The following is a 25,782-nucleotide window of genomic DNA, read 5'->3' on the forward strand; positions in this document are numbered from 1 at the left end:
CAGCAGTGTTGTCATTAATAAAACAAAATACACTGATGCGCTGCTGCTGTTAATACAGTGAGCGAGAGTGAGTACGATAGAAAGAACGGAGCCTGAAATAAAATAAAAATCGAATTCAAAGGTGGAGGCAAAATTATATGATATTAATTGGTAATGGAAGTTTGAAAGTGAATAGTTTTTCTTTATTTTTTGTGAGTGATCTCCAGTGCGCCTGATGGCACAGTCACGTTCACTGCAGCTATTTTACACACACTCATCCTTGAGGATACACGTACAGTGTTAGAAGATATTAGAAACTATTAATGACTCTGCTGTTTATTATTATCTGAAACTAATTTGCAATAAGTTGTTTTTTATCTTTTTGAATTGAAGGTTCTCATGGAACAGTTATGTGAGTGAGCACAACTAACTCTTTTGGTTTTAATGTTAACGATGAAGTGGATCAATAATCTGCTTCAGTTCACCTCCTCTTGTCTGCATCGTCATTTTCCCGTTTTCAAAATGCTCGTACGCATGGGTCAGAGTTAGCGTGGAAGTGTGCGCAATATCCCGTCAAGTTAGTTTTTTTAAAATCCCAACGTTTGCGTGAACAGAGGTGTACGCAGCGGTTATAAATGAGGCCCCTGGTCTTTCTCCATTGATGTTTTTTTAAAGTGCCTTCTTATATTTGCCTGTTTCTTTTTAAGTTTTACAGTAATCAGAAAAGAGGATTGTTTTTCTTAGCAGCCGTCACACTGACTCTTTTCTTTGCCCGACAGCTTCATCGCAGATAACCAGATGAACAAGGCTACTCTAGTGTTCGCCAAGCAACACGGCGCCCACATCGTCAAACACAACCTCTCTCGCAACTTCCTGCTGCACCTGGTCAGCATGCACGACTTCAACCTGGTCAGCACGCTGACCATTGACCAGGCCATGGCCGGACTCCGCCTCCTCCAGAGCCAGGCAACTCAGAGTGACAAAGACGAGGAGGAGGAGGAGGAAGAGGAGGACTGGGAGACAGCTGTGGAGTCCCAGCCAGAGCTGGATCCTGAACCAGACCCATCTGAGTATAAACCCTGCAGTGACGAGAAGGGCAACCACGGGGGTCGGGGGAAGCAGGAGGAAGAGAAGCAGGAGGAAGAGGAGCAGGTGGACGAGGAGCAGGTGGATGAGGAGCAGGAGCAGGAGGAAGAGAAGCAGAAGGACGAGGAGCAGGAGGAAGAGAAGCAGAAGGACGAGGAGCAGAAGGACGAGGAGCAGAAGGACAAGGAGCAGAAGGACGAGAAGCAGGGGGACGAGGAGCAGGAGGACGAGGAGCAGATGGAAGAAGAGCAGTGACAGAGAGGATGTGATACAGATCCAAAACAGGACATGGATTTGAAAAACTGATGCTACAAACCAGAATCAAGAAAAGGCGACGGACAGACAAACAAACAAACAAACAGGTGTTAAAACACTCAATTCACTGCAGGGTTCGTATTTTCATCAGAAATGAGACAAACTTTTTATCACAAAAGTCGTTTGTTTTTCTCAGTTTTCACACATTTAAACTGGAGAAATGCTTCGAAGCTCAATACTCATGGAAGTGAAGAATTCAGTCCACCAGGTAAACTAATGAATCAAGCTCAGCCTTGAGTCTTGATTTGTAGCAATAGATTTAATAGAAATAAAGCACGTGGTGATCTAGATTTTTCTAATTGTCGACAAATGCCGCAACAAATGCAAAACAACCAAGTGTTACTTCTCAACGCTTTCCAACTTCTCCCCCGTCTGTAGCTCTCAGCTCAAAACACACTGGTTTGTCCGTAGCACAAATCTTAAATTTCAAACAAAGCTGTTTTTTAACGGGAGGAAATAGTGCATTTGTTTAGGACTATTTTCAGTGACGGATTCATAGAAGATTTGTTGCTCTTTTGAGTATTTGGGGCAGCAGGTCGATGTGTGTGTGGGACTGAAACACACTAGTATTTGACCCACACACTTGTTTGCAGGAGACAGTCATTGTTTGTTTGGATCATTTAGGGATTTGTTGACGATAAGAAAATGTAAGAATGAGACGAGCCGACAAGTTTTTTCTGTTGGTATAGTTTCTTTGTCAATGTTCAAAACTAACTATAATTGAAAAGTGGATGATCTGAGGGTGAGAAGAGCCGATCGCTGACCTTCCACATCATAAACTGTAAACAAAGATGGACGGCGCGTCTCAACTTCCTCCTGTCAAACAAAAATGAAGCTAAGAGATCTTAGATACTGATGCCGCCATCTTGTGCTGGTGACTTCATTTGGAGCCAGATCAGGAGTGATCGTGGAGTGGAGCTCCCACGATACACCCACCAAACCAATCACCTCTTTTTCATTTCATCACTTGAAACCAAACTTATCAGAAACATGAACACTTGAACAAACGTCAGTGTGATAAGAACTAGATAAAATGACAGAAACTTTGTTAAATGTGTACTTCATTTTTTTTTTTTTGTTTCCTTGTCCCATCTGCTAATATGGATAAGGCTGGATTTATGTACTATACTGCAGCCAACCACAAGGGGGCAAGGAGACTCTTTGGCTTCACTTTCTGGAGCTTGTCATGTTGTCCATCTTGATTTATAGTCACACCTGCAGAACCCTGAAACATCAACTGGAGATGACAGGTTATACTTCTCTTTTTTTTTTTTTAAACGAGTCATTTCTCAACTGGGGTTTGGTTTATTTTCCTCGATGCAGCACCTGCCCACTTCACCTGTTATGTACATAAGACTTTGTGTATCTATATGTAATAAATTAGCTTTTGAATATGGATGTTCAGAAACCTGAACACCATGCGGGAGTATTTGTTAGCTTCTTAGTTTACAGACCAAAGGGGATTAATTTGCTACAGATTTCCTCGTTCCTGTTTCGCGTCTCCTGTGAAAATGAAAAACACGATTTCTGCGAAGCAGACTCAGGCTGAATCATCCGACAGCATGTCACTGCCTCAAATGCTCTGACGGAACAAGCACCCGGTGCAAATGCTGGTGCTGCCTTATAGTTTTAAGTTTTACTGCTCAGTTTTGATCGCAGTATGAGCATCCAGATGTGACCAGCTGTTGGGAACTGGCACTAATGCAGACATTTTCAAGTTTGATGGGAACAGTTGATTTTATGTGTAACTCTCATGTTTCAGTGCCGCTCTTTAAAAGCTTTACATCAGTCAGACGTCGGACGGTGACTGACCCAGCGAGCAGAAAACTGGTTTAATACGTGACAGTTCTGAGTGTCGTTCTGAGCACTTTTTCTTTTATCAGAGTTTGCTGTTCATTTTAAAGTACGTTTTTTTGGGGTTGTTTTTTTCACATGAGACCAGCAGCATTTTGCACAGTACAAGAAGAGCCATGTCAAGAAAACAAGACTTTTCTTCAACAATAATGTAAAACTAGCTGAGTCAAAATGGTTGTTTATTAAAAAGAACAATTTTGTACAATTTTCAGAAACATGGTCCATTTCTTTCAACAACCTCATTTATCACATGTACAAAACACATTTAGGCCATTTACTGAAACTTGTACCAGATTATCTAACACAGTACTGACCTATCAAAGCAGAAATATTAGAATACCAAAAATCACACGGATTTGTCTTAACTTCTGTCAAATTAAAGTTTTATTTTGAAAATCTGTTGGTATTATTTCTGCCTGGTCTCATGGCAACAACAGTTCATCGTGTGAGGAGCGTCCAACAATGTTTATCCTTATTCCCTCTGCCAAGGATGTAATGTTTTTGCATGTGATTGTTTGATTGCATGATTACACAAAAACTACTGGACAGATTACCACAAAGCTTGGTGGAGGAATGCGGTAGGGGTCGGGGAAGAACTTTGGTGTGGATCCAGATCAGGGGGTGGATCCAGGATTTTTCTACTTTAACGTTGTGTGATTAACATTTTTCACAGATTTTTATAGAATAATTAATGGATCTTGATGAAAAAAACAGGCGTGTTTAGGGGGTATTTATGAGTGGGTTAAATCTGGTGCAATTTGATAGAGGTATGAGGTCTGAGTGATATTGTAGTTTCTAATTTGTATTCTTATTCGCTCTTATTTCAAAAAGGTAATAAGTCAGACTGTGTCTCTCAGCGATGATCATATTAAGGTAAACATTTCTCTGATTGGCTCAGAGGTCAGGTGAGTCGCACTACTTTGTACCTGTGTGCAAGAAAAACTAATGTGAGGCTGTGGGGGGGAAATGAAGCTGTTGTCCCAGATGATATGTCGTGTGCTATGTGCAACTTTACCACTAGGGGTCGTTTTAAAACAAAAACTAAATTCGGAGTTTGGCAGAAGCAGCGTGGGATCATGGGAGTTGTGTTCCCTGCGGTCAGCTCCTCCTGGTTTGGATTGGGTCAGGGGGGTTTTAGCTGGAGCTGAATTCTTCTCGGATCTCTCCTCCTCCATAAGACCCACAGAGCCGCGGATCAAATCCAGTCAAAACACCGACTGAACAAGTTTCACGTTAAAAATCAATGTTTCTCTGACCGAGTCTGGTTTTCGACCACAGCGCTGACGCATGCGCCATAGGGAGTATATTTAAAGACACTTTATGTGCAGCTTCCGTGTCAAAATGTCTAAAAATAACCAGACTTGCTTTATAAATATTTAACTCAGTTGTGTTCCTTCATTTCCCCAAGTGTCTCCAGAGATTTTCAAACCTGGAGAAATCAGTAAGTTGTGTCCACTGTGGTGGTTCGTTTCATCCGGTCGCCTGTGGATGACGTCACAGCCCAAACACCGGATGAGGCAGACTCTCGGAAGAAGAAGATGTTGAAGTAGTTTGAATTATGATGGTGGCTCTTTCTTCTTTTCACTTCATTCTGTCGTGATGGATCATCTCTACTCGCTCCCGTACGGCGCGCAGCCTCCCGCGGATTCTGTGCCCGAGATCACGCCCGAGGTGCAGCAACCAAACGGGGGAGAACTGCGCTTACTGCGCGACCGGATGCAGGCGAAGACCAGGGTGAACATCGGCTTCGCTTTCCCAAGATGGAGGGCGCTCCGGACCAAGCTGGGGATACGGAAAGACGCCGAACTGGCGTTGGTTCTACTGGACAGGTAGTTTCTGTTTGTTCATGTTATTATTACAAGGTAGTAGTCTGCTGAGTTAGCTTACATTAGCTACCTGGCATCATTAGAGAAGGTGTCACCCTGATAGCTCAAGGCACTGCAACTTAAGAAAACACATGTAAACAGATACAAACACATGTAAACAGATACAAACACAGGTAAACAGACAGAGACACATGTAATCAGACAGAAACACATGTAAACAGACAGAGACACATAAAAGATACAAACACATTTAAACAAGAACATGTAATAGACACACATGGAAAACACATAACAGACAGAAACACATGTAAACAGATACAAACACATGTAACGGAGAGAAACACATGTAACGGAGAGAAACACATGTAAACAGACAGAAACACATGTAAACAGACAGAAACACATGTAAACAGAGAGAAACACAGTAATCAGACATAAACATATGTAAACAGACAGAAACACATGTAAACAGATAAACACATGTAAACAGACAGACACACATGTAAACAGACAGAAACACATGTAAACAGACAGAAACACATGTAATCAGATAAACACATGTAAACAGACAAATAATGATGATTTCTAAGTCGCAAAGACCAAGAGATGCAGTTTATCTCTATAACTAAACTTTAAGTGTGGATAAGTAATAAGTTCACAGACCAGTTGACACGAGGATCATTGTTAGAATGTTAGAACAGGTGTCATGTCAAAAAGTGATCGTCTGCCAGAATGTGATTTCTCATCAGTGGAAATGTGACTTTTATGAGTTGTATTTCCACCTTGAATATAAACTGGTAAAAGAGCGGGATTGGTTACAATCTAGGACGTGAGTTAAAACCACGTGTTAACTGCAAAGACAGTTGGTTTATTTAATGAATTAAACCCACAGTAGATAATGTTAATTACAGTCTAGCTTCCGAATGTAAACAAGGATATTATACATAGACCTCCAAACACCTGATATACTGAAAACAATAGTATTGGTTATAATCAGTTACTCTAAATGTCATGCCTGATTACATTCTAAATTATAAAAACTTCTTTGGCCACAAATGGGATTCTTCGGTAACAATAAATATAAAAATTCCACCAACGCGTATCCTTATCACCAGGGACATAAAGTTAATTGTGTTTAAGTTATGGGTGTGTGATCCAGATTAAATCAGCTGTAGACGTAAATAAACGGAGTAATACAGCTTTATGAGGCTGTGCAGTCAGTTTTGGGCAGACATCACTTTCTGGCACAGCACTTGTGTGTTTACATGCTTGTTACCGTTCGCTGTTACAAATCAGTATTTTTGATTCTTGGTGTTTGTTTCAGCCTCTCGAAGAAGAGAGTTCAGGAGGAGGCTGGTATTGATCCTCAAACCCCTGTGTAAGTATTTAAAAAAATTTTCTTCACTCTTTGTGTAATGTGTGTGTGTGTTCCTGTCAGTTAATGTGTGTGTGTGTGTCTTTTTTCCAGTATCAACTGTAAAGACTCATGGGAAACGGCCAGTGAAGAAAGTGCATCTGATGAGGACTGTGTTGCATCGATTAGTCTGAGGTTTGTCAGAATCAAGTTTATTTACACTGCATTCTCTAAACATGCAGATAGATGTGAATCATATCAGAGGGATCCAGACTAACTTCTTCTATTGGTTGCACCGGTGTGCCTAACTTTTTCATTTAGGTGCACCCAAGCGCCTTTTGGCACTGCAATAATACACCTGTTATACCATTGACATTTCCCATATGCATTGGTAATTTCTTCCCTAGGGCTGGGTTCAATTTGATTTGTTTGAATATTGATTCAGTTCAGGATATTTTATTGTACAATACCAATTTTGCCTGGATATTAAATACATTCACAGAGAACTAAACAAGGAAAGTACATTCTTAAAAATATTATGGTAGACCTATCACAATAATGTATTTTGTTGGACGGTATTCTGTCCAAGAAATTATTGCGATCAATGATATTATTGTCATCATTGTGAAATCATTTTAAACCACTGGCACTGATAATATAGCATAATCATGCAAGTTCACCCTTTCCAAGAGCAATGGACTTAATTCTAAAGATTATTCAGTCTGAAATTTTAATTAAAAATATCCTAAATACATTAAATATCAACCGCAGACAACCAAAACAATAAAGAAATGAAAACTCTGCCTCTGTTAACAAAAAGTGCAATTGCTTGAATGAATATTAAATATTTGGCACATTAACCAGCTCAGTAAACAGGATGGTTATGATTTAGATGAGCTTTTAGGTTTGTATTGAATGATGTTAGTATTCCAGCGTTTCACCAGAGATTTTGTGTGTGCGCATATGCGCTCTGCAGTGCGCACAAAGTGTTGGACTTTTTCAATGTGTTTAAATACGTGCCTCATAAACTCTGGAGCCAATCAGACAATGTTACACGGTACAAACCAATCACTGCTTCTGTTCTGATCCGGAAGCAGTTGTTTCACAGTGTTGGTCCGTGGCAAAAACCCTGTATTCACACTTATTGTCGCCACTGCTCGACGTACACCAGCTAGTTCATCTCCTCTCTCATCTCTGCTACACTGTCCATGTGTGAGTGAGTGGGGGCGGGGCCTGTGTGTGTGTGTGTATGAGTGTAAACTCCACAGAGGAAAGAGATGAGGAAGTGACAAGACTTGCTTTTTTACAGAGACAGACCAGCTAAGGAACACTTTTAGTCGCACTTCTGGAGCCCTGTATACTTCTGAGGCTGCATCCACACTACACATTACCTTAAGGTTTAAAAACTATGGTTACACCTGCCATCCACACTACAGAGTTTTTGAGCTCCTAAAACAGAGACGATAAAACAATAAAGATAATTTTTGCGAAATAAGATATGGTCGATACGTCGATAGAGCTCATTCCATCCATGTTTTGACAGACAACACCAACAGCCAATGATAATGAGAATAGCGCCGCGTCGAACCAATCATGTGGCTGGAATAGAGTTACAGCCACGTCAGGTTAGGTTGAACACAGCACAGAGCGTAGAAGTAGCAGCTGGAAGCAGCACACGTGCTAATGTTTGGGCTCCTGCATCGAGGAGGACGACTCTGCATCGATGCAGAGACAGAACATAATCGATTCATGTTTTCTGCTACGTTTATTGTTTGTGTTTTTTCCCCGCACATTAAAGGTCTGGTCGTCCTGTGTCAGAGTCTCTGTCGGAGTCGGATAAACACCATCACTGATCAGAAGTTATTAGGACACGTACAGGACTGACATTTACTTTGTGTTTGTGTGGTTCTCTCTAGAGTTTATGAGACACATGTTTAAACCTGTGACACAACACAAGACGTAAAGTGACGCACAGTCAGGACATCAGGGTTAAAGTGACCAGAACGATCCAGATTCATGATCTATCATCACCAATAATAACTAAATACATGTGATTAACAGCTTGAGTGTGAGGAGGGTCAGAGACGAACAGACACACACACTCCCGCAGACAGAGGTTCTTTCTGCAGATTATGAAGTAACGCAGTGTTTTAACTTCATTGTTGCAGTGGAAGCGAAGCTCTGTTTATCCAGGAACATAAATATGAATTCAGCAGGTTTTTACAAAGATCAGTTCTAAGTGTGAGTGATTAGAAAATATCAGAGGAGCAGAGTCACTTGTTGACCAGCGCAGAGTAATGCACCTCAGTGCAGTGGTGCTTATTTGATTTTTATTGTCACCCGGCTGTGATATATATATATATATATCTCAACTGATATAAAAAAAAACAGGTGTCCAAAAAACACGGCCAAATACCAGTTATCTCTCACACTACATCAAGCCTGTTGCAAAGGATTCTGGGGTGTGTTCGAATTGTCCATTTTGCTTAGGAACATTCCTAAGTAAGTGAAAAGAAGAAAAATTATCTAGATGACAAGGAAAGGAGCTTCAATGCATCCTAACATATCTCCTTTAGCATAGGAAAGACCAGATCATCCTTTATAAAAAAGATAGGAGAAAATCCCACAATTCATTGCGGCAGCAACATTTAAAGTGATGCAACATCGTAGACAGGAACACTTAAATATCAAATAAACAGAACAGCTGTTTTATTGTCGTGACCCCATCCAGAACTGATGTGAATCCTCACACGATCTTCTGAGCTCCTGGTTTCTTCTGTCACATCTGTCCAGTGAACAACAGGCTTATTGAACTTTAGTTCACAATATCATCATCAGAACTAAATACAAATGTAGATTTTCGGCCGCAGCCTTGGTGTCGTGTTACGACTCTATAGAGATGCAGTTGTACATGTCTTTATTCCTGCTTAAACCCCAAAACTTTGAAAAGACTTCTGACTGTTTAAAACTCAGCTACTCGACTCTCAAACTTAAACTCGTCACACCCTCTTTACACTTGCTCTGTCTGTTTTACAAAAGAGATCATTGATCACCTGCATGGCCTGGTTTCTGATGATAGTTTAGACCTTCTGATCTCATATGAACCTTTGTGAAGCTTGTTGTCCTTGGGCAGAAGTTTTCTCTCTGTTCAAGAGACCAGGTTAAACACTATAGGGGACAGAGCCTTTGCAGTGAGGGGCCCAGAACCTCTGAACCACCTGCCCGATGAAATAAGGTTGAGTCAGTCATGTTTCAAATCCCTTCACACTTCTCCCAGAAAGCTTTTTCGATATTTTATCTCAGCTGATAAATACAATTTTTTGTAACTAAACTTAAAAAAGTGCAGTTTCTCCAAACCCCCCAAAGTTCACTCATGAGGCTCAGGTTGTTTTTTGTTGTTGTTAAAATGTACCTTTTGAAATGTCTGAGTCTGTCATGCAAAGAAAAAAAACAAAACAAGGTCCGACTTTCACAGTGAGTTTTCTTTTTGTTAAAATAAACAAATAATGATGATTTCAAAAAAACACCAGCAGGTTTATCAGTTTAAACCGTTAAAAGAGGCAGCGGCAAATCGTAACAATTCTGCTCCAAAAAACAAACAAACATTTATCGTCATGTGACCTGGGAACAGAGTGTGTGTCCAAACAGGCTGCGTTAAACTGTTACTGTGGCTAAACAAACAACACATAGATACATGGACAAATAAAACAGCTTCAAACAACAGCCTAAACAACACAGCTTCCTGACGACTGAACAGGAACTTGATCGTTTCTACACAGAGACGCTCGACACTGATGAGGTTTGCAAAGAGTCTGGAGGGGGGGAAAAAGTATCAATCACATCTGTGTCCTGGAAAAGGCTCAGACTCTTCCAGTCATCATCACTGCTACGTCTACATGCACACAAGAAACCGAGTCACTCAGAGGAAGCAGGTCACAGGAAAACTCATTCGTAAAGGGGCAAGTTCAGTATGTGTAAAAAAGAAAAATGGCTGCATTGGTAGAGGCTAGTTGCTCCTGGTACCAGCGAAACAATTCTTTTATTACCTCCAACAAGGGGGAGATGTTTTCCTTTGTTAGTAGGATTACGCAAAAACTACTCAACCAATTTCCATGAAATCTTGTGGATCTGTGGGACCCAAGAACTCAGAAAATGTCGGTACGGATTTGGATCAAGGGGGGGATTCAGGAAATGTTTTCACTTTCTTTAACACTGTGAGAAATGGGGTTTTCCATTGACATTTTTGTTGATTTCTTGGAGTAATTCATGGTATCCATGCACCCTCCCTACCAAGGCGAGTCACCCGGCTGAGAAATCCGTTTTCTCCAGAGGAAATCTCACCGGGGGAATCAGCTTGTGCTGACTGTCTATTACAAAGACTGGGCTTGTTGTAACAAGTGCAGATTCATTTTATTACAGAAAGCCAACAGCAACCAAGTTACCTAAGCGCATGTAAACAAACAGAATTTTCCTGAGGAAAGGAAAGAAGCTTCTGTTTTTAAAGAAATAAACATCTGATAAATGCAACGCAAATTTTTTTTAAACTCGTCTGTCCTGTTTATCGGTTCTGCTGCTGCAAAATTATTCCCCCTGGTGCAGCATGAGTGAGTCTCACCGTTTTTTTAAACTATACTAAATATGAGACTCCTTGCACTTCCATGTTTGGTTCTGGAATCATGAAGTCGCAGATTGAGAAAATGGCGGAAGTCGTACTTGACCATACTCAGGAGGAATTATGTTTTGCAATATGTTATGTCAATTCTGTATTTTAGCTTCCATTTGTGCTTCATCGTACACTCGCAGCTGACGATTTTTCGACGTGGTGAAGGAAGGTCACAGGAATTTTCCATCTTCGTAAAAATACACGACAGAATTGCAGGATCTCTCCAGGCTACGTGGACAGTTACTGATGGATATTTGTGATGTGAAGAAATATGTTTGAGGGTGAACTGTTGTTACATTTCAGAAATTCTGGGTAGACATGACAGATGTTTCCTGTTTTTTCCCCAGACTCTGCAGTCGCCCTGCAGAAGATTCAGATGGAAGAGGTGAAAGAACAGAAGAAGAATGACGAATCTGAAGATAACGGAGCTCCCAAACTCCAGCAGATCGACAGAGTGACTCTTAAAACACAAGGACCTTCCAGCCCGAGTGGAGGAACGAGCAGCCGAAGAAGAGGCAGTCCACCGCCTGGTCCACCAGCCAATCAAACACCACCTCCCGGTTCCCTGAGCCAATGGTCACCCTCAGCTTAAAGTTGCACCCTTCGCTCAGGTTATTGTTGCTGATTGGAAACAGGTTCACCACTTCCATGTCAAAGGTCACAGCAGAGCCGGTGGTGATGGCGGGCAGCTGGTTGGTCATCTCTTTACCGTTTACAAAGACAGCACCTGAGCGGAGAAACATCAACACCTGTTGCAGCACGCCATGGGAGGAAACTGAAATTTCAGACTTTTTTTTTGGTAACTTGAAAACATTCTCTCTGAAATGCGCTGAAAGAAAACAAGCCTAAAAAAGCAGAATTATTTGAATTATAATTTATACTTTTAAGCTCCATGTGAGATGATCAGAAATCTTTGAAAGTTTTGAATGCAGATAAACTTTGATATCGCACCAACAACAAAAATGATTTAACTGATATTTTCTACAGTTATTCCTGCTTTTTGCAGTTTAAGCCACAGTGCAGCTACATTTACTCTACGTTTGAGTATAATCTGTCACTGTTGCTATGGTTACGCCTGCAGTCTATCTTTATAGATAGATGAAGAACTTAAGAGCATGTGTGGACAGAGACTAAGTCCTAAAATGAAAAAGTAATAGTGTGGATGTATCCTTCATCTCTTCAGTTGCATCAAATGCTTTACTGTCGTGAAATGAACAATAAAGTTGTTTTTTTTTAAACTACAGGTGGAGAGAGTGATCCCTGCTGAACTTACATGACTTCAGTTTTTACATAGAACTCAAGTGCAACGCTTCGCTGAGATGAAAAGACTAAAGTAACTAGGACATTTTGAACCTATTTTATCCATTGTAACATTGACTTATTTAATATAATTTATAAATAAAAAAAAACACCATTACCCATGTATCTCTAAATGTGATTTAGATTTTTTATATAAACATGATGCCATAATGAAATCCCTAAATATAGTGTAAGATAAGTATCACATAAATATCACAGTGACCACAAGGCGGCCTTTTAAACCAAGTGTGTGTACGTAAACACGCGGATGCAGATCCTTTGTGTCCACATACCATTGGTGGAGATGCAGACGGCCTGGTCTTTCTGAAGAGACTCCGCCCCCCTCTGGTTGTCCACGCACACGCCCAGGCTGTCCCTTCGGTCCGTCTGACCTGCTGCAGAGATCCTGCAAACACAGAATATGGAGATGCACAAATACTTAACACAAAGAGTCCAGCAGAAAAGAAAAGTAAATTTATCATATACTAGATTACATGTTTGATTCAGCTGTAGAGAAACAGCTACAGATTTAATGAGCTGAAGTATCTGAAAGGGTCCAGGTGCATGTGCGTACTTGAAGGTCAGTGTCTGACCACAGAAGTAGGTGGGTGCGTTGGAGTAGAGGACTTGGCAGCGGGTTTGGGAGGAGTCGTTGCATAGAGCGATGTTTCTCCTGCTGCTCAGAATATAGCCCTCAGTGCCCGGACGCCACTCTGTTACAATGACACATCACACACACACATTAGATATACACAACACATCAAAGAGTAACAACACAGTCTGCAGGTTTGCCTACGATGCTGTTTGCGCTGTTTTGACAAATAGTATGTAACGTTTGAACAAAACCAACGTCTTGTTTAGAATGGCTTCACTGCACAGGGTTTCCCACTCTGAGTGAGTTGTTTGCAGGGCCAGAGGTCGTCCTTTAATAAGTCACTGCATGTGTTGCAGAAGTCTTCTTCACCTACCGTGCGGTGCGAGTGTGGTGTATCCCGTCTGTGGGATGCTCCAGGGGCTCCACTCAGTGCGACCCTCCCCGCGGGCGCAGACCCTGAACAGATAATCTGTGTGAGGGTCCATGTGGAGAACCAGAAACTCACTATCCCGACCAATGTAGGAATCCTCATATTGGCTGCCCCCGCTGCCTGATCGTCGGTACTGCAGCCGATAATCTGCTGCTGCAAAGTCCTCATCCACCTGACGCACACACAAAAACGACGAGGTTACAGGTGCTCAACATTCACATGGAAGTGTCCCTGTGTATTTTGTGTCCCCTTCCCTGGCTGACCTTACACCAGCGGACCAGAATACTCCCCGGCCTCTCCTGCAGCTCGTCTATCTGGACAGGTGGGTGGGAGGAGACGGAGCCGTGGCGTGAGACCCTGTCCCTTATCAGCCCCAGCAGGGAGTCGTCCAGCTGGGCTGAAACACTCGGCACGTCCACCAACGCTGGTACCTCTGGTAGACTGGGAAACACATGGAGCCAGTTCATTTCAATAGAGTGAATAACTGCAATCTGGTCATAAGTACCAGTGTAACTGTTGGATATTTGGTTTAATGATAGACTATCTCTCCACATATCAGGTGATTAGTTTTGCCCAATTGTAGGTGGGACCACCCCCCACCAACCTCAGCAGGTCATTGGTTGACACAGAAGGGCAGTGTGGTGTGTGTGTACATGCTCGTAATTTAGGTAAACAGTGAACTGAATGAATCATTTTGCAACTGATGGAACATATTTTACTGTAACCGGCATGTTGGCAGAGCATGGCTGTTCTCTTTCTTTGAGCAGATAGAAGTTCAGTATGATCAGATAGAAGTTCAGTATGATCTATTTTCGAAGGTATGTGGCTAAATATTGCAATTTGAGCAGATTTCCATGGCATGGAAGTTTTCCTGTGTTGGGATCTTGTTACTTCTGTATTCAGATGTTCAGATGCTGAGTCATGTATTTTATGTTTTTGAACTGTGTCATTTGGTTCAAACAAACCACATACTGTTTGATGGATGAGTAGGAGGACTTGGAGTAAATCATTTAAAACTAGAATAACTCTCAGTAGAGGTCATACCTCTGCCAAATCCCTACAGTCCACTTACATTGAATCAAGCTGCACCGAATCACCCACACTAACAAGTGACAGTCCTGTAAATGTCCCCGATTGTTTTAATCAAGGTGAATTTACAATCAGGGAAATCAGTGAAAATGTCAACAACAAAAAACGCCTGACAATCTCACAATGTTAAAGAAAGTGATTCAAAAAAAGATTCCTGTATCCAGCCCCTGATGCAGATCTGCACCACAATTTAATTAGTGCGTTCCTGACCCATATTGCATCCTCCACCTCCAATCTGTCCAGTAGTTTTTGTGTAATCCTGCTAAAGATCACACAAACACAAACCAACCAACAAACAAACAGGGGCGAATGTTGGTATAGGTAAGAATGGAGATATGGAGTATGAACTGAACTTTGAACTGAAGTCTGAACAACACTGCAGGAAGGTTGTCAGCTGATGAAGTTCACTTGGCTCAGATTATAAAAGCTGGCTCACTCTTCAAACTGCTGACATGCACTTGACATCAAGCACACCCTGACCATTCACTGCATCTGTAGCTTTTAGTGTTAGCTTTCAAAATAATTTTTTTTTTTGTGTCAGAGGGAAACACCTGCAGTGATGAAAAGAGAAATAAAGAGAACTACCTGTCCAGCTGGATGTGCATGGCCTTCTTGGTGAAACTGCCCAGTTTGTCCTCCTTCTCCCCGAGACCACAACGTAGAGCTGCTTCCCCTGGAGACAGAGGGTAGGTTTATTCTTTAGCCAAAAAACGTTTAACCAACAGTCTACAAACCCAAACAAAGGTCTTTTAGTATCATGTAAAAACAGAAAAGGTTGAGACAAAGTAGAAAACAAGCATCTCTTTCTATTCCTTTTTTTAGGGGCAGTACCCTCTCTCAGTAGCTCGTCGGCCTGGCCCACCCCATGCTCAATGAGGCTCTGACAGTCATCCAGCGGTTTGACACTGTCAGCTTCCATGGAATCCACTTCAGCCAGCAGGGAGGCCAGTCGCTCCGTCAGAAGTCGTGTTGCCGCCGCCTGCAGCTCTGCAAAGTGCCTCCGGAGGGCCTCACGGGCCTGACCTGAGCTCCCCCGCACCTACAGAGCAAAGAAGAAGAAGAAGGCACAAAAACCCAAAAGGTGAGGATGTGAACCTGTGGGGTCAAACAGAGAGGCGCTGGCTGTTGCTGCATCTTTCTAATGCATCCCAGAAAAGTCATCTTAAAGAGTCACTTTGTTAAAATAGATAATTTCTTATTTGTGACACATCTGCTGATTGTGTTTGAGATCATCTGCGGTGTCACAGTGGCGTCTAAATTTAAACAACCAAGAAGTCTACATACGAAGACGGTGAAAAGCAGCTTCTCACATCTGAGCCGTTTTCACTATATTTAACTCACATCAAATAGAGTAGTGTTTGGGGACTATTTTCAGCGGTGGCTTGGGACTTATTTGAAGCTGTCGTCAGTTTTTGAGACAGCAGCATAATGACTTTAAAAGACACAAGACAGAATATCTTATCTTTATTACACAGCCACCAGTACTGTTGGTATTACGATTCAGTACTGCATTTTATAATAAAATTGCCTTACCTGACTACTACTCCTTTGATTAATGTGGACATTATGAGCCAAAATCACTATATAATGTGTGTTGGTAGTTATTTATTTGGGCTAAGAGATTTGTTTTGTAATTATAACAACTGGATAAAGGCGGCACGGCTGAGTTTATTTTTATTTTTTTTACGGTTTGATTGTGTTACACAAAGATGGGAGTAGGGCTCCAATATGTTCTGTTGGCTGTCGCTTCTTTCTTTCTGCCCCAGGTCTGTGATCAGAAGTCCACCCACTGCATGACTTTGAAAAATGCTAAACACTGGGCAGGGCCTGAGGGGGTGAGTCAGGCGGGGCTGCATGCCACTGTCACTGTCAGGGACGTCCTCAGGCCATTAAAGAAATGGAGAACGACAGAATCTCAAGGCGCCTCTGCCACAGGGAACTCTTCTAAGAGAGCCTTTTCCCCTCCAAAATCCCCTTAAGTGGGCATTCGTGTGGTGGGGGACCATGATGGTCCAGAGCCAGATCAGTTCACTCCAGTTCTAGCTCCATCTGAACCTGAAGGATGGAGGTTCACTTTAAATCATAATAAACAATCCCTCAATCCACGCAATCTGCTCTCCACTCTGATATTACTCCTCTACCACATTGTATTTGGACTCATGGATCATTTTGAAGTTGTCACAGTAAAGAGCCTGATTAGCCTCTTTGCAGCATTTTTTTCCCACGGGCTGTTGTCGCAACGTGGACCGCACACTCTGACACACACACGTACTTCTGTTCATACGCTGCAATGGGGAGTATGTGTACAGTCACATGTTCCACACTTTCCTCTGAGTCCACAAGGATTCAAATTTTGGGCTGGCAGCATCTGATTGTCCATCATCATGGAAACCACGAATTGGCGTTTACACCAAACACAGCGAGTGCAGGTTACTCTCACTGTCAAGTAGCTCGTCAGGAAGCTTGATGGTTTGTGATCGGAGGAAGAGGTTATGTTTCAGTTCCTCCACGAGCGCGCGCACACACACACACACACACACACACACACACACACACACACACACACACACACACACACACACACACACACACACACACACACACACACACACACACACACACACATTGAGGATTGCACAATACGTATACACACCGAGAGATAGCAGGAAATGGACGGCTGATTGACAACTGCTGCACTGATAAAACAGGGACAGTATGATGCTGTGAATGGAAAACACACACCAGAGTACACACTGAACTCTGCGTGTGTGTGCTGCAGACATAGAAGGTTTTTCCACTGGCGACAATGCATCACTTCCTGACGATTATCAGTACGATAACAGACAAATGACAATCAATATTTTGGGATTGGTAAAATAATAAATACAACTAAAAATAAAACCAGAAATCTTCAATCATTTTTTAAACATGGGAGGAGATGATCTGACATCCGACACAGCCAGAAGTTTGTTTCCCAAATATTTGGACTATACGGCTCTGACAATGACGAGATGTTGCAGTGATAGTATTGTCTCAGGGAGCGTGTGTGTGTATGCGTGCGTGTATGAGAGAGTGTAATATTTCCTGGAGTCCGATAATCTGGTGATGAGCCATCCCTGCTGTGGGAAAGAGCAGCGTTATGGGAAAGAAACCCCACCTCATGTCTGATTCTAAACAATGTATGATGGAACAGCTGGGATTGGGCGGAGGGAGTCTTACACACACAAACACACAAAAAAGACTTCTGGAGGAATGAGGTGCACTTTTCTCTGAACTTCATACATATAACTTAATACGATAATCAATAAAAAGCATCGGAGGGGTGATGGTCGACTATATATTCTTATAGGATACAGAGATACCTTGACATTTTTTTTTTATGATTTTAATGTAATTTTCTGACTTTTTCATGACGTCACAGATCTTACAACATCATACAGATATTCGTATTCTTCCAGTTTTCAGGCTCTGAGGTGTGTTATATGTAAATGTCATCAACACACACAATCACTTGGTGTGAATTTTTCTGTGACATTTTCCTGCTGTATTCTCACTTGGACATTTCACGGACATTTTACGCGGATGCTGGCAGGAAAAGTTCTGGAATGTGAAGCAACTGTTGCTGACATTTGTGTTCTCACATAGAGACCCTCTAGAAACATTTCAGGGAAATGGTCTGGAAGCAGCTTAACTGATTTCATATTTCACTTTTTGCACTGTATAATAATAAACAAATAAGCCAGAGCATCATGTCCCCCCCCCCTCTCTCCCTTCATCTCTTCTCTAGAGACTCTCTGTCCGTCTATAGCAACCGGAAGTGGCTGCATTGTTGACTGAGCAGCTGGACGGGTAAATCTAAACAGAAGGAGGAAGGAAGAGATAGCAGAAAGAGAGACGGGGAGAATATTCTCTCCTGGGACTCAGCCTGGTCAGAGGCGAATACTTCATTACTGCACTGCTTGAGTTTATTTGAGAGAAAGAGCGTATTTGAAATGGATAAAGATGGCGGTGAGGATGGAATATCCCTCATTTCTCAAGGGGACAACACTGGCTGCAGTAATATGAGCTGTTTTTCCTTAACAGAAGAATTAAACCAGCAGGAGGACTAAAGAGCTAAAACATAGAGTTTATAAAGTCTGAGCGACAGAATTATTGCATGTAGGCGTGGGAACAAATAGTAGTACCTGTTTTCGGGCCTGGTTGAGGCCATGCAGGCGCTGCTGGAGTTCACTGCGGTAGTTCTGGGCAGCCTCTATGCTTTCTTTCGCCTCCTGCAGCAATGCATCCACCTCCACAGACATCCTCCCTCCTCCTGAAACACACAGACAGATTATATACAACACACAGCTGAGTGGATCGACTTGAATAATATGGATTGACTTTTGTCATAATTTTCTAGACAAAAATAAATAAATCAAGAAAAATCATAAAAATCGTCAAATATTATGTGGTCGATACATGTTAATTTCATATATTTAAAGGTATGCCCAATGAAAATAGTATCTGGCTCTTCCAGCCCGGTCTCTTTTCTAACTTACCCCAAGCATTGTGATCATCAGATTCTGACCTGTTCAAGATGACCCCAATGAGCTAAACCTCTAAATATATTTGTCCTTGATGGAACTTTTTAAAAGTAATGCACATTCCTTATCATTTATAAAGTACTTGCAACACAGAATATGTCATCAAATGTCAGTGAAAATACTTAATTAATCAAACTGAATTTGATCACATTGGAGGCACAATATGACATTTTACAATTAATTAAACCTTGTTTGAAAATGTGGGGTAAAGTGTACTGCTGACAGAGGAAAACTGGGTCAGACTTTGTTTTAATTGTTACACATTGAGTCTGATCTGATGCATTTTCTCCAGTGAAACCTCGACATTGTGCTGCATATGTTTAATACTTAAGAAACAGTCGACAAACAGCAGCAAAATTGAGTGGAAGCTCCGCAACTTGATTTGACTAAATGACAAAATTATTATTTTGTGTTGTTTTAAGGAGACATATGTTTATTATTTTTTACAGTTTTTCTTTCCTCTAGTGTGTTACAACGTTTTTTCTGAATGTTAAAGTTCTGCAAAGTTAAAAAGCCTAAAGTCTGTCATAAAAGAAGCTCCTCTCCCCCCACAGAAAACACTGAAGCTCCTGAAACACCATGTCAGTACTCCAGATCATTCTTCTGCATCACTGATGTCACATGACAACACAAAATCCCATGTTGCATAGTGCACGCTTAGTAGCTGACCTAGCACGCCCCTAAAACTTCCAGGTAAATTGAGAGCGGAGGCCGAACTTTCCTACATGCGCTGGAAGCACAACACAGTGGGCTTTATCAGGAGGGGGGCTTTAAAGAGACAGGAGCTAAAACCAAATGTTTCAGACAGAGGCTGAGGAGAGGAGCTGTAGCAATGGACAGCCGTTTCCACACATGAATTCCAAATAGTGACTTCATCCGGAGATTGCGTTTCACCAATGAACAATGTAGAAGGAGATTCTTCACTCAGACTCGTTCAAAATAACACAGAAATCTCTGTGTCTCTTTGGGTGAGGGGTGGTGCAACAAGCAGAAGCAGGACGTAACACATTAATTCCGCTGTGGACATCCTGTGTTTTTATTTACAGCACATCGACACTGGCATCAGCCCTTATCACAAAAAGCTCTATTGTCATCTTTGTTGGTGTAAGGCACAGCTTTTTTAACCTGAGATTTTTGTATTTCTTTGTTTTAAAATGTTTGCATCTGTCGCATGTTATAAACATCGACAACATGCCCACTTGCTCCCTGTGAATACTCCGGATAATGTCCTGCTGTATTCTCACAAGAGCTCAATGAGACATTATCCAGAGTTTTTACCAGGGGGCTAGCAAGAGAAACTAGCAAGCCTCTCACTTGGACATTTGCGTTCTCACATACAGCTCCTCCGGAGAATGTCAGGAGATTTCCAGGACTTCAGTGTATGTCTGAAGGCAGCTTATGAGGAAAGTGATGTGTTTTCTGAACATTAGAGCATGTACAACTTTTCATGTAATAACACAATTCAAAATTATCAACCTGAATATGACCAGAAAGTCTCCTTTAAGTTAACTTCCCATTTGAAGCTAATTAAACAATTAAACAGTTTTATGTTTGAACAAAAACTGACAATGTATTATTGATTGTTAACATGGCAGAGTATCGATAAGGGAAAATGCTTGATGTTTTCAACCCTAATGTGGAGCTTAACTTTTAATAACCTACAATCTTCATACTACAAGGTACAACACCACATGCAGAAAAATGTGTGGCAATGTGTGGCTACAAGAAGTAAACTTCCTGTTGCAACAAACCCACCAATCAGCTAACAACACGAGTTCATGCTCGAGTTGGTTTCAGTACCCAGCATTGTGTGATTATACTGTTACTGACCTTTAAATAAAATAATGGATAAGGTTTGAGTCCGTTTAATAGGCTCCTCACTGTGACCTTAACACCTGCTATCAACAATCACTAAAATAATAAATCTGGTTATTTTGGCTGCGTGTGAATGTTAAAGCCATTTGGTTAATGGGAAAACTGATAGCACAGAACAAAGTAACGTCAACACGTTGGAGTATTTTAAAAACAACGGGTCTGTCGGCTGTTGCGTTAGTGCTCAGACCACTGCAGTCTCAAGCAGTCTCAAGGCTGCTGCTTAAAGTTAAAAGTTAGACAGTACTGTGACACAGATCATACAACATTCTTACTGACACAACACTCCTACATGTCTCAATACAATATTCATTATATAGCATTAGTCTGCATTCAAGAATCAAAAACATGTTTGAACAAAGAAGCTGCTGCATGAAATACACAAATACATTACCAATAGCACCCTCATACCCAGAAACTCTGACTGAAACTGAATATGGGACAAATTTCCTTTTGTACTACCCTAAACGTCTTCCTGTCACAGACGTCTGTTTTGTGGTGAAAGACTCCACGAGGCTTGAAAGTCAAACGGTTGATTTTCATTTCGAAATCAAGCCATTAATAGTTCAAACCGTCACAATTGAACTTTTCATCTCAAAGTTTATTTGAATAACTGTGTGTGACTGAGGGTTTTTCATTTTGCATCATCTCTTTATACCTTCAATTCACAAGATGAAGGTTTAAAATAAATATTTTTACACAGTCATAGATGACAGTTTAAATAATAGTTATATAGATTTATTTGTAATCTAACACAGGAGGTGTATTAAATACTCGTCCTCCTCAGAGCTGAGAGCAGTGACACAACCTTGTCTCCTGCTGTGGTCGACCATGCTTCCTTTACAGCTTCTGAAGAGGAAGTCACTTAGGCTCATGTTCTGCACCATACACATCGCGCAGTTTCACTATGTGAATCAAAACAAGCAGTCTGAAGACCTCACCTTGGACCCTCACGATTTTCTGACATTATATGGACTAAATTATTGATTGATTAAAAAATAAAACAGATTCATGGATGATAGTTGTCATCAAATCATTCAAAAGTAATTAATCTTCATTGCAGCCCTAAGTATATTTGTTGAAATTTGAAAACTGATATTATACTTATATCACAATATTCAGTTTTAATAGTTCTATATTTCTTAAACTAATGGATTAATTGGCCATTGTTTGACTTGTTTTTTTTCTGTTTCCTTACACTAATTGTTGTGTTTATGTGTTTGTTTGTGGGCTTTTTGCTTTACATGCCTGTGTCTTTATATTGTTTATTAATTTATACCTTTGTGCCTTTGTCCATGTTTTCATTCCATACATTTATGTCATGGATTATTATATATATTTTTTTTTAACCATCAACCTACCAGGGAGTGCAGATGAATGGTAGCCTACAATGCTAAATCTGCTGAAGCACATATCTTAATTGATGAGCATTATCCCTTTTTAATAAATACACATAAACTTAAATCAACTATCAGGCTAAACACAGATAAATCAAAAAAAGAAAGAAAAACCAATGGAAATGGAATGGTAATGGTAAAAACCACAGATGCGGAGGGCACCACAACTTTGTGTTTGTCAATCTGTATCTCATATCCACGATTCACAGGTCATTCAGTACAGAAGCAGTTGAGTCTGACTCCAAATGATGTCATCAGCGTAAGATGGTTGCGTTTGTATTTGGGATCTTTTGGCTTCATATCTGGAAAGTGGGAGGAAGTGGAGACATGTGGTCCATCTTTGTTTACAGTCTATGATTCAGACTATAAGGCAGTGAAAGTGAGTCAGACACTGTTAAAATAACTAATCAGCGTTCTTCTTTTCATCATTCTATTAAAAAAACATCAGCCAATATTACGTTGTTTTTTCGTTTAAATGTGGAAAATAACATCAATCTTAAAAACCCTGCATTAGTGGAGCTCAAATAGAATTTATCTATTCATAGAATGTTCTTGATTGAACATTGATTGATTGTCATGGAACAAATTGAATCTGATGCACACAAAACACAGCCAGTAAACTGATCTGCTGTCAATGGCACAACACACCAAACAAAAGTCCACTATATAAAAGTTATACACATGGAAATGTGGAGCAGCAGAATTATGCAGGCATGTGCTCCCTCTCTCTATTTGTCATAAACAACACCCACCACTTAAATTTGGACCAGCCATCTCTCACACTCCTTTCTTTCTGCTAACAAAGTGCCCAGGACAGCAGCCTTTAGTGCAGCCTTAACAGCCAGTCACACTATAAATTCTCTACTTCTTTTTCATCCTCTGAAAACAGGGCTGGTCATCTCTTCACCTCTATAAGCCAGCAGTTTATAATCCCTCTTTCTCTCCAAAACCAGAAGACTCTTAAGTGAATATCAGGCGCTTAGCCAAGCAAACATCAAGCTAGTTCTCCTGTAACACAGTAAATCTCTCTTCTGTTTCTATGAAACAGGCGTGGCAACAAACAACAGAATTCTCACTCTGTCTTTATTTCTTTTATGCTTTTGACGTAAAGTGAATTTGCAGCCAGACAATAACCAGCAGTGTGCTTTTCACAGTATTTAGGTCAACCTGCATGGGAACATGTCGTGCTGTCAGGCTGTTTATGGGTCACAAATACAGTGCGTGCTTCCAAAACTGCATTGACACAACCACAGCCTTTGTATGACCTAAGAAATCCCACCTCATGTTTTGGTCACGATCTAATGCTGTACGAGTACTTTACTTTAAAGAGTTTTGTTGTGCAAGTATTTTAGCTCCTTTGCGTGTGCTTGCTTATCCAGGTTCATCATATTGTGTTTTTGTATTCCTCTTTACACCTGAGAACGTAAAGTTGGGCTACTTAGAAGTTTATGACATACTGTTTTCAAACTCAGCACAATTTTCCTGACACTAATTAAACAAACATACTAAAAAAGTTTTAAAATGTTATAAGGCTACAACTAAGTGACTATTTTCTGTCATCAGAAAATAATGTCCTTCAGGCTGCTAGGTCTTCAGATTGTTTGTGTTTTTGTTTACATGGTTCAAGATCCACAATATTCAGTTTACTACTTGTATTTGAGAAGCTGCAGGCAGCAAGGGTTTGAATTTTTTTATTTGTCAAAACAGTACAGCCAATGAGTTTTCTATTGACCAATCAATTTGAATTAATTGGCTAATACTAACACATTTTGCATTTTGTTTTGACGGGACCATGCTTCAACCTTTTACGATGCAATCTTAAGTCAACAGGCTTCATGTGAGTGAGGAATTTAGAGAATCTGCATGCAGCTCCTGCAGATGCTGCATGCATGCACATGCTCTGACCAACAGGAAAGTTATGTTTGGAACTCGGGTGCAAACAGACAGTTATAGTATTATTAGAGCAGACCAGTGACGAAACGACTCAACAGGAGACATCAGACATGTCTAAACTCGGTCCCAACGACTTCCGTATTTTGTAGTTTATTTTTTACCAAGTTAAACCTCCACCCAGCAGCATTCATCCATGAGATCCAGCATTTAAAATTCACAATTACATAACTCACGATGTGTAATCTCTATGTTTTTGGGCTAGAATAGTCACGAGGAGGCAGCTCCATGGATCGAGTGCTGAGGATCTCACTATTCCCCACACCTCGCTGAGAAATGTTCAAATTTTAGGTTGGCGCCTTTGTCAGCAGACCCAGATAAATGATAATACCCCAACTAACATATCGTTTGAATGAGTTATGCATTTAAGTCAATTCGGCGTAGAAACAGGTCCTCAGACGACAACTCTCATCCACGAAAAGTAAACTTAAAACGATGGTTACCGCTGCGATTAGGGTGAATTCTGGTGGAAGAAGATGATGACAATAACAGACGAACTAGCAAAAAGACGGACACGTTCAGCTGTGAAAGAAAATGAAAGAGGACCAGGGGAGAAGTGGAGAGTTGATAGAAAGCCACATGTTATTAAATATCTATTCACCAGTTAACGACACGACGTTACCACCATTACAGTTTGTCTTTCTCTCGATGAAGTTACGAGACAAAGTTGGGGCGAGATGTGGCCAAAAGACAATGAAACCCGGAGCATGTCTGACGAAGCAAACACCGCCTGAAGAACCATCGGGAAGACGGTGAGATAAAAAAAAACGCTCCTTCTCACGTGGAGGACAGTTTCCTAACGTACCTGTTTTAATGGTTTCTCGTCGCCATTTCTTCCCGGAGCTCGTGAATCAGCTCGAAGCCGCCGCCAGATATATGAAGTTTTGCTCAAGTCCAGAAATGACACTTCCGAGCCTTTAAAGACAACAGCCAATCACAGGCAAGATCCTGCAGATCGACCGGAAAAGCAGCCAATTGGATGAAGATATGATCCCGCCCCCTCGGATCGATGTGAAATTGGTGAAACAGATCCTGTTTGTGTCTGATCCCAGGGCCGCAGTCCAGGGGGCCCCAGACCTCAGGAGGCCCCAGACCTCAGGAGGCCCCGGGGCCACAAGTCTGCTCCACATCAGATGCATCTATAGAGTTTGATATTTGATGTTTCTTAATGATTGGAAATTGGAAATTGCAGATTTAATCAAATTACAGTTTAAATTACACTATGGATTTTACATCCCCCATCTTGCTCTGGTCTCACAGAGGAGCCATGTATAAAATCAATATTTCACACCTATAGTATTTTTTTGTCAAGTTATCTGTTGCATTGAATTCATTTCCCTTTAAAATTAAAAAGCACGAGAAGGGATTACAAAGTTTTAAATGTACATTAAATGACAGAGGATACAAGTACAATGGAATTGGCCAAATACAAATGAAGTACAGGGTTACACAATTACTTTTATGTTGTTAACAATAACTGGAGTCATTTA

The 25,782-nt window shown here is 41.0% G+C and overlaps 2 protein-coding genes across 4 annotated transcripts in view; one reads left to right on the forward strand and one right to left on the reverse strand.

Annotated features, from left to right (window-relative positions):
- LOC118122968 (polycomb protein suz12-B) overlaps positions 1–12,315 on the forward strand; it is a 24,407-nt gene extending 12,092 nt beyond the window's left edge. The window contains exons 16-19 of the mRNA XM_035179951.2: positions 759–5,063; positions 6,385–6,438; positions 6,529–6,609; positions 11,425–12,315. Coding sequence (XP_035035842.1) covers positions 759–1,320 — 562 coding nt within the window. The 3' untranslated portion in view covers positions 1,321–5,063; positions 6,385–6,438; positions 6,529–6,609; positions 11,425–12,315. The remainder of the gene's footprint in view (positions 1–758; positions 5,064–6,384; positions 6,439–6,528; positions 6,610–11,424) is intronic.
- crlf3 (cytokine receptor-like factor 3) lies at positions 9,879–25,230 on the reverse strand. Of its 3 annotated transcripts, none has more exons than XM_035179952.2 (9): positions 25,098–25,230; positions 18,675–18,802; positions 15,322–15,529; positions 15,076–15,163; positions 13,665–13,842; positions 13,345–13,573; positions 12,951–13,089; positions 12,670–12,782; positions 9,879–11,804 (listed from the first exon to the last, which is right to left on the reverse strand). In XM_035179952.2, exons 2-9 carry the CDS (start codon positions 18,789–18,791, stop codon positions 11,539–11,541), a joined length of 1,338 nt encoding a protein of 445 aa, XP_035035843.1. In that variant the 5' UTR covers positions 18,792–18,802; positions 25,098–25,230; the 3' UTR covers positions 9,879–11,538. The 3 variants fall into 3 exon arrangements, with proteins under 3 accessions (XP_035035843.1, XP_035035845.1, XP_035035846.1); XM_035179954.2 differs by lacking the exon at positions 25,098–25,230 and adding an exon at positions 21,340–21,384; XM_035179955.2 differs by having other exon boundaries at positions 11,644–11,826.
- Positions 25,231–25,782: the final 552 nt, after the last annotated feature.

The sequence above is a fragment of the Hippoglossus stenolepis genome, chromosome 16 (genome assembly GCF_022539355.2).
Source record: "Hippoglossus stenolepis isolate QCI-W04-F060 chromosome 16, HSTE1.2, whole genome shotgun sequence".
Taxonomy (NCBI): domain Eukaryota; kingdom Metazoa; phylum Chordata; class Actinopteri; order Pleuronectiformes; family Pleuronectidae; genus Hippoglossus; species Hippoglossus stenolepis.